General features: G+C 31.9%; 1 protein-coding gene across 1 annotated transcript in view; it reads right to left on the reverse strand.

The window, feature by feature from the left end:
• Positions 1 to 8,773, reverse strand: part of LOC107754359 (cAMP-dependent protein kinase type II-beta regulatory subunit-like) — an 11,737-nt gene extending 2,964 nt beyond the window's left edge. Inside the window, exons 1-6 of the mRNA XM_016570777.1 lie at positions 8,264 to 8,773; positions 7,644 to 7,679; positions 2,057 to 2,109; positions 1,854 to 1,937; positions 786 to 892; positions 469 to 705 (exon numbers count right to left, since the gene is read on the reverse strand). Of these exons, the coding sequence (XP_016426263.1) occupies positions 469 to 705; positions 786 to 892; positions 1,854 to 1,937; positions 2,057 to 2,109; positions 7,644 to 7,679; positions 8,264 to 8,525 (779 nt within the window). The 5' untranslated portion in view covers positions 8,526 to 8,773. The remainder of the gene's footprint in view (positions 1 to 468; positions 706 to 785; positions 893 to 1,853; positions 1,938 to 2,056; positions 2,110 to 7,643; positions 7,680 to 8,263) is intronic.
• Between the last annotated feature and the right edge of the window lie 414 nt (positions 8,774 to 9,187).

A 9,187-nucleotide genomic window follows, 5' to 3' on the forward strand; every position in this document is an offset into this window, starting at 1 on the left:
ACGTTTGGGCACGGAGGTGAAAAAAACAGCATTTCAGGCGGTCGCACACCGGACGAGAAAGGCAGCGTCGCGTTGCGCCACGTCTTTAAAATCCGAATACTTTATTTTCTATGAGTGTAGGCACACCGGCGGTGCCATTCGGCGTCTGTCCGCAGCGCCCAGCTACGTCGTGTTATAGCTTGTTTCCACCACAGGATAAAAAAGAAAAAAGAAACTGCAACTTTTTTATCTCACAATTCTGACATTTTTTTCACACAATTTTGAGTTTATATCTCACAATTCAGACTTTTTTCTCAGAATTAAAAGATTAAACTCGGAATTGTGATAAAGTCCGAATTCTGAGTTTACATCTCGCAATTCTAACAATTTTTTTCTCAGAACTGCAAGTTTATATCTCACAATTCTGAGTTTACATCTTTGCAATTCTCCGAAAAAAGTCTAAATTGTAAGATAAAATGTCACAATTACCTTTTTTTTTCTTTTTTAATTGAGTGGCAGATAAGGGCTTCCATAAATAATAACCCTGGAACATGATGACAGAAATGACTCACGAGGCACCACAGGGCTCCAGATGAGGTAGCGATGATGGTGGCGGCCCTCAGCGTGTTGTACATGAGGGCCAGCTCTCCAAAACTCCCACGGTCGTCATAAGAGCCCACGGTCCGCGTGGTGCCGTCCACTTTCAACGTGATGTCAAACGTTCCCCTGCGCGAGAAACACAATGAGATCTCGACGTCTGAAAGGTCTAAACACCAGCATCATGATCCAAAGATGAACATTTATACCTCTCAATGACGTAGAAGTTGTCGCCATCGTCGTCTTGATCGATAATGTGCTCTCCGGTCACCACTACCTTCTCAAACATGCCATCCAGGACTTCAGACATCTGCTCCTGTTGGTTTGGAGAGCAAAATATGAGCCTTTCTTGTGTTAAAGGGAGAGTTCAGCGAAAACGGATGGTTTTGTCATTTTTGTTTCTTCTGTCAAATATAAAAGGAGATATTTAACAGATTTCAGGGTTTGTTCCCAGTGTTATTACAGTTAGCTAAATCTAAAACCATTAAAAAAATATTACTTGAAATAAAATACATTAACTGAAAAAAATACTAAAATAAAAATGTCAAAAAAACACACAACAGCAACAAGAAAAAAAAAAAACTTTAACAAAAATTAAAATGAAATGAAAATATAAAAATGAAAATGAACTATTAATAAAAACTCTAATAGTATCTCAAATGATAAAAATGTAAACTATTGAACTTTTTTTTAAAATTTGAAATAAAGTTGGAATAAAATAAAATATAAATATTATGAAAAATGACAAAATCAAAATGCAGCCTTTGCTGCTAACTTAAACTAACCTAAAACTGATATAACACTGACATAAAAAATTAAATAAACCTAAATCATAATATTAAAAGAAAGAAAGAAAGAAAGAAAGAAAGCACATAACGAAGCTACTAAAAATAAAAAAAATAAAACTGAAAACTGAAAACGACCTAAATAGTAATATAATAAAAAACGAAAAAAATGACAAAAGCACATAAGAAAATTGATAAAAATGTAACAAAAATTAACCTGAAATATAAAAATAAAAGCTAATCTAAAAATCTTAATAAAAACTATAAAAGTATGTAAATAATACTAAAATAGCACTGGTTTGGAACATCATTAAGGTGAGTAGATGATGACAGGTTCATTTTTTGATCTTTTTTTTTTACATAATATGCAAGATAATGAGACAACTTTTCAAAAATATACTAAACAAACCATCCATGTTAATGTTAGTGGTTCTTTAAAAAAAATAGCCAAACCTTGCATTTTATTCTCTCATAAACAGTTGATAATCTTACCTGGTCCAGGTTTTTGAACAGTAGGATGTCTTTGCAGGCTTCCTGTAGTCTCTGTCTCTGCTCGTCTGTTTTAGGGTGAGTGACCTGAGGGCACAGCAAAGCATGATGGGATACTGGGCAGCAGATGCCACAGAAATGCATAAAAGAGGAGGACCTCTCTGTCGCCGGAGCATTTCAATAGCAGGTTTCGAGAGGCCACTCACCCTGGGTTCTCTCTCCTCTTCATCCTCATCAGGGTTGTACGCCTCCGCACAAACTGTCCAAAGACCAATGAATTAGGAAAACGGAAGCAGGATTAGAGTCGAAAACAAATCAAACCGACCAGTCTAGACAACGCATTACTGCGCAATTAAAATACAGAGCTTTGTGCAAGCTGTTATAATAAAAACAAGCCATTTTAAGAGCATCTGAATCTTCATGTCTACATTCAAACACTGGATTATTGGATTGTTTTTAAATGGTTAACACATAATAATTACAATACTGTAATAATGACTCTTTTAGTGAAACACAAAAGGAGATGTTTAGCAGAGTGTCCAAGCTGCTCTTTTATAAACTTGAAGACTATTTACAATTTTCAGTGAATAATAGTTTAAATTTGGGAATTTTTCTCACACAAATCTAATCCAATCAAATCTAAAATTAGAGACACTGCTTTGGCAGCTAACTGAAATAAGTAAACATTGATTATAAATAAAAATAAAATAACCTAAACATTATTAAATATAAAAAACCAATAAAAAAAAGACCAAAGCACATAAAAAATTACTAAAAATGAAAACTACAACTGAAATAACAATAAATAAAACGCAAATAGTAATATTAAAAAAATATAAATAACATGACAAAAGCACATAACAAAATAACTAAAAATGGAAAACTAAAATTTAAATGAATAAATTGAACCTAAATAGTAATAAAATGACAAAAGCACAAAGCAAAATTACTAAAAATAAAAATTAAAACTGACATAAAATAAAATAAACCCAAATATTTAAAATAAAATAATAAAATGACAAAAGCACATAAAATTACTAAAAATGAAAACTAAAAATGAAACAAAAATAAATTATACCTAAATAGTTATATTTAAAATAAAATAATAAAATTACTAAAAATTAAAAGTAAAACTGAAATAAATATAAATTAAACCTAAATAGTAATATTTAAAAAAAATATATAAAATATCAAAAGCACAAAACAAAATGACTAAAACTAACATAAAAAATAAATTAAACCTAAATTGTAATATTTGAAAATAACAAAAACTAATAAAAATGACAAAAAAAATTAACTAAAATTAAAATGGAAAAAAAAAAGCAAATTCAAAATCAAAACTATAATAGTATATAAATAATACTAAAATAATGCTTGTTTATGCTTAAAAAACAGTCATGTGACAACAAAGGGTATTCATTGATTGTGCATCTACAGAGATATAAACAACAGAAATACATATACATGGGTATAAATTAACTACAGAACTACTCAGATACTGTTTTACAGATTATAGTATTGAGTTACCTAAATGGATTGTATTAATTATAAATAAAAATAAAATAACCTAAACATTATTATATATAAAAAACGAATAAAAAAAATACCAAAGCACATAAAAAATTACTAAAAATGAAAACTACAACTGAAATAACAATAAATAAAACGCAAATAGTAATATTAAAAAAATATAAATAACATGACAAAAGCACATAACAAAATAACTAAAAATGGAAAACTAAAATTTAAATGAATAAATTGAACCTAAATAGTAATAAAATGACAAAAGCACAAAGCAAAATTACTAAAAATAAAAATTAAAACTGACATAAAATAAAATAAACCCAAATATTTAAAATAAAATAATAAAATGACAAAAGCATTAATTATAAATAAAAATAAAATAACCTAAACATTATTATATATAAAAAACGAATAAAAAAAATACCAAAGCACATAAAAAATTACTAAAAATGAAAACTACAACTGAAATAACAATAAATAAAACGCAAATAGTAATATTAAAAAAATATAAATAACATGACAAAAGCACATAACAAAATAACTAAAAATGGAAAACTAAAATTTAAATGAATAAATTGAACCTAAATAGTAATAAAATGACAAAAGCACAAAGCAAAATTACTAAAAATAAAAATTAAAACTGACATAAAATTAAAAAAAACAAATATTTAAAATAAAATAATAAAATGACAAAAGCACATAAAATTACTAAAAATGAAACAAAAATAAATTATACCTAAATAGTTATATTTAAAATAAAATAATAAAATTACTAAAAATTAAAAGTAAAACTGAAATAAATATAAATTAAACCTAAATAGTAATATTTAAAAAAAAACTATAAAATATCAAAAGCACAAAACAAAATGACTAAAACTAACATAAAAAATAAATTAAACCTAAATTGTAATTTTAAAAAGAAAATAATAAAATGATAAAGTGCTTAAAATTCCTAAAAATGGAAACTAAAATTGAAATAAAAATAAATAAACCTAAATAGTAATATAAAAAAACTAATAAAATTACAAAAGCACATACTAAAAATGTAAAAACAAATCCTAAAAATGTATCAAATATAAAAAAAAAATTTGAAAATATAAAATAAAAGCTAATTCAACATATTAATCAATACAGTCCATGAGTTGCATAAGCTACTTTTATTACGGTACTTTACAATGCTTTTTTTCTTTCATTGTATGGAAAACAGAAGCTCAGATGTTCTGTAAACATCTCCTTTTATGTTTCACAGAAGAAAGAACGTCATATGGGTTTTGAAACAAGACAAGAAAAACTTTCATTTTTAGATGAACTATTCGAGAAAAGTTTGCAGGAAATCTGGTCCAGCTGCTTGCAGCACATACAGCGAGAGAGATGAGAGGATCGGCTGCTCTCCACTATTCCCACCATAAATACCAGTGCAGAGATGACAAGACCAGGAACTCCACTAGATCTAGTCTAGATCCATACTCCACTCGCAGATCGCAGACGAGCTAGACCTGAAGTTTCAGGGCCAGGAACCCTGCAGGAACTGTCTAGACTGATCTAGCTCACAGCTTTAGATTGTTTACTTCAGTCCAGGGCCTGTTTCACAATGTTTGGTCCTTAACTTCAAGTAAATGTTTGACAGTTCAGCTCATCTGATGTGCTGGAAAATCACAGGAATAGAGGTCAAACGTTTTGTGTTTTGTCTTTGTTTCTTTATGCTGTACAACATTCACTATCGTTCAAAATATTGGGGTTGGTAAGATTTTTTTAAATGTTTTTGAAAGACTCTTATGTTCACCAATGCTCCATTTGTTTGATCAAAAATACAGTAAAAACAGTAATATTGTGAAATATTATTTTGATTTCAAATAACTGTTTTCTATGTGAATATATGTTAAAATGTAATTTATTTCTGTGATCAAAGCTGTATTTTCAGCATCATTACTCCAGTCTTCAGTGTCACATGATCTTCAGAAATCATACTAATATGCTGATTTACTGCTCAAGAAAAACATTTCTGATTATTATCAATGTTGAAAAGTTAATATTTACTTATTCGTTTATTTAATGATTCTTTGATGAATAGAAAGTTCAAAAGAACAGCACTGATGTGAAATAGAAATCTTTTGTAACATTATAAATGTCTTCACTGTCACTTTTTATCAATTTAATGCATCCTCTCCGAATAAAAGTATTAATTTCTTTAAAAAAAAAAAAAAAAACCTGACCCCAAACTTTTAGTGCAAGTCCACACTTTATGTCATTCTTGATCACATCTGGTCTGATCTGAGCTGTTTTCAGTCACAAGAGTTCAAACCTGACATGAAATAAACCAGATGGGGAACATGAGTTTTATAGAAGCTTTTTTCCATTACAATAAAGTGCCTGACAAGATATATGTACAAACGTTTTGTGTTTTGTCTTTGTTTCTTTATGCTGTACAACATTCACTATCGTTCAAAATATTGGGGTTGGTAAGATTTTTTAAATGTTTTTGAAAGACTCTTATGTTCACCAAGGCTCCATTTGTTTGATCAAAAATACAGTAAAAACGGTAATATTGTGAAATATTATTTTGATTTAAAATAACTGTTTTTTATTTGAATATATTGTAAAATGTAATTTATTCCTGTGATCAAAGCTGTATTTTCAGCATCATTACTCCAGTCTTCAGTGTCACATGATCTTCAGAAATCATACTAATATGCTGATTTGCTGCTCAAGAAAAACATTTCTGATTATTATCAATGTTGAAAAGTTAATATTTACTTATTCGTTTATTTAATGATTCTTTGATGAATAGAAAGTTCAAAAGAACAGCACTGATGTGAAATAGAAATCTTTTGTAACATTATAAATGTCTTCACTGTCACTTTTTATCAATTTAATGCATCCTCTCCGAATAAAAGTATTAATTTCTTTAAAAAAAAAAAAAAAACCTGACCCCAAACTTTTAGTGCAAGTCCACACTTTATGTCATTCTTGATCACATCTGGTCTGATCTGAGCTGTTTTCAGTCACAAGAGTTCAAACCTGACATGAAATAAACCAGATGGGGAACATGAGTTTTATAGAAGCTTTTTTCCATTACAATAAAGTGCCTGACAAGATATATGTAGGGACGATTTATCTATCTATCTATCTATCTATCACATCAATATAAGGACTGCATATGTTCCTCTTCCTGACACTATAAACTCATTTCTGTATAATTGACCACCAAACTTCTACTTTTGTCCATTATAATCAGCCTTCATTTCCTATTTCAGTCCTATTTCTGTCAGCACAGCACATTAAAATCCCTCCATCCGTCTTCACTTGTGGTTTATAGCAATACACGAGAGACCGAACTTTACAGCATCTAAAACACTTTAGTTCTGCAAACAAAGCTGATCTTCCATTAGCCAATTAAACCATTAGCTCTCTCATTCACTCAGTGAAAGCAGTAAATGATATGTTAACCAGACAAAAGGCACTCCGACCACAAATGCAAGTCAACCAGAGTTGGGTGTTCAATAAGATGGAATATCTTAAGCAAAATACTAAATTAAAAGTTATAGTTCACCACAAAAAAAATCGAAAATTTGCTGAAAATGTACTTCAATCTTCAATATGTAGATGAGTTTGTTTCTTAATCAAAACAGATTTGGAGAAATGTAGCATTGCATCACTTGCATCACCAATGGATGTGAATGGGTGCCGTCAGAATGAGAGTCCAAACAGCTGATAAATACATCACAGTAATCCACAAGTAATCCACACCACTCCAGTCCATCACTTAAATTAATGTATTGTGAAACGAAAAGCTGGATTTTTTTTACTTTAAACCATTGATTCTGGCTAAAATACGAGTCCATAATCCATAATAATGCTTCCTCCAGTGAAAAAGTCCTTCATCTTCTGTTGTCTCTCACATCAAAATCCACCCACATATTTGTTTACAGCTGTTTTGGACAGTAATTACATTTTCAGCAATTTTATATTTTATGTGAACTATTCCTTTAATTCTCTTTGGTCACCACATCAGGTTCAACAGTAAATTACTATGATATAAGCAATAATATAAATCTTCATAGAAAGCTCTTATGCAGATGTGATTTATGTGATGAATGCACTTGACATGTTGATTTGACTAGATTGAATTTACTAAATTTAGTTTTATTTTTTCTTTTCAGGAACCCGATAATGAATTCCGATGCACCTAAAACAGGAGTTCATAATCATATTACTGAAACTGACTGGTACATGCATTTGAACCGCATTGCCGGAAATTGACAAACTCACCAGAAGCTCTCCGGACAAATCTGTTGAAAACTGGAGCTGAAAGGAAAGAAAGAAAAATTACTCATAAAGTGCATCACAGTAAAACTGAATATTAATGCTTATAAAATATTTAATTCAATATGCCACAGTAATGGCCTAGATGGATCCGTTATCACACAGCCTGACCAAAACGTTTGCCTCTTAATTGATACTCCCTCTGATTGACACACATCACATGGTCATAGAAACACAAAGCATTTGCATGCGCAAAACAATACAGGAAAAGGCCTCGTGCCAATATTTTGTCCTAATGCACACAGGGCCTAGCATCATATTTATGAATATAAACCAGATCGTCCATCAAAAAAAGCAATCAAATTAGAACGTTTAGATGATAAAAACGGGAAGTGCAATAACAAAAAATATCATTTAAAGCAAATTAAGCCTGGTCTTTTGTTCCGATCCCCTTCTGCAAAAAATGAGATGTGTGATCATGCATTACCAGTGAACAAATGAGCAGTGTTTTGAGCATTAAAGCATACGCTATTGTGTATATATAACTGGGGATCTAGCTGATGCGATGGACGCAGCGTCCTAGTATCGCAATGAATGAAGGAAGAGCGCACGCACGCATGAATTACCTACGAATTCTTCATCATCATCCTCTTCCTCTCCGTTTTCGGAGTCGATCTGCATGGCCTCCTCGATGAAGTTGACGGCTTTCCCCGCTCGCGCGGCTGAATTGAGCTCATTGCCGAACGCGCCGCCGCGGGTCTCGTTCTCCTTGAGACGCGTGAAGTACTGCAGGGCGAACTCCAGCAGGTCCCCCGGCTGGTTCCTGAGGACCTCCACGGTAAAGCTCTGCAGAAGCTCGGTCAAGCCCTCGGGGATTTCTATACTCATTTCCTGACGGTGAAATGTGCGCAAAATTCGGCCCGATCTTGCGCGTAAAACAGTCGGTCCCGTTTCGCCGCGTCAGCTGAGAAGAATGACCCGCAAACGCGTCAGAGGCAACGCGACGGATTTCTCACTATTCCACCATCTGCGTCTGCTTCCTCTCGTGTCCGACCGTGTCCTCTAATTTGCGGGTGTAAAAATGGCAGGGAATTCAAGAGCTGGCATCTTTTTTTGTTGTTGCGTTGCTGGCTACAGGAAAGCCGCCGCGCATGTGATGCGGGAAACCATGGCAACCAGCAACCCGGGATTTGCGCAGGAGGAACGCGAACGCGACGCGATGAGCTAGAACGCAACGCGAGCTCTTAAATAATCCCTGCGATTTCACACGAAAGATATTATGACGTTTTTGGACGCGTACCATGGTATTACTATAGTATTGTTTTAGATCACCATATTGCAGTGTATGTAAATAGCACAGGCCTATATGAATATGGAAATCATTCAGGACTATGGTAGGGAAGACCGGGGCTAGTTGTCACACTTTTTTCTCTTTTACATATATTTCTCAAGATTTATTTAAAGGCACCTTCAGTACATAAACAAACTTGACTACTAAAATAAGTAAATACAAATAAATCGATATACGTTTTACATAAAATAAATCATGA

This window comes from Sinocyclocheilus rhinocerous, unplaced genomic scaffold (genome assembly GCF_001515625.1).
Source record: "Sinocyclocheilus rhinocerous isolate Xijiao unplaced genomic scaffold, SAMN03320098_v1.1 scaffold561, whole genome shotgun sequence".
NCBI classification, from domain to species: Eukaryota; Metazoa; Chordata; class Actinopteri; order Cypriniformes; family Cyprinidae; genus Sinocyclocheilus; species Sinocyclocheilus rhinocerous.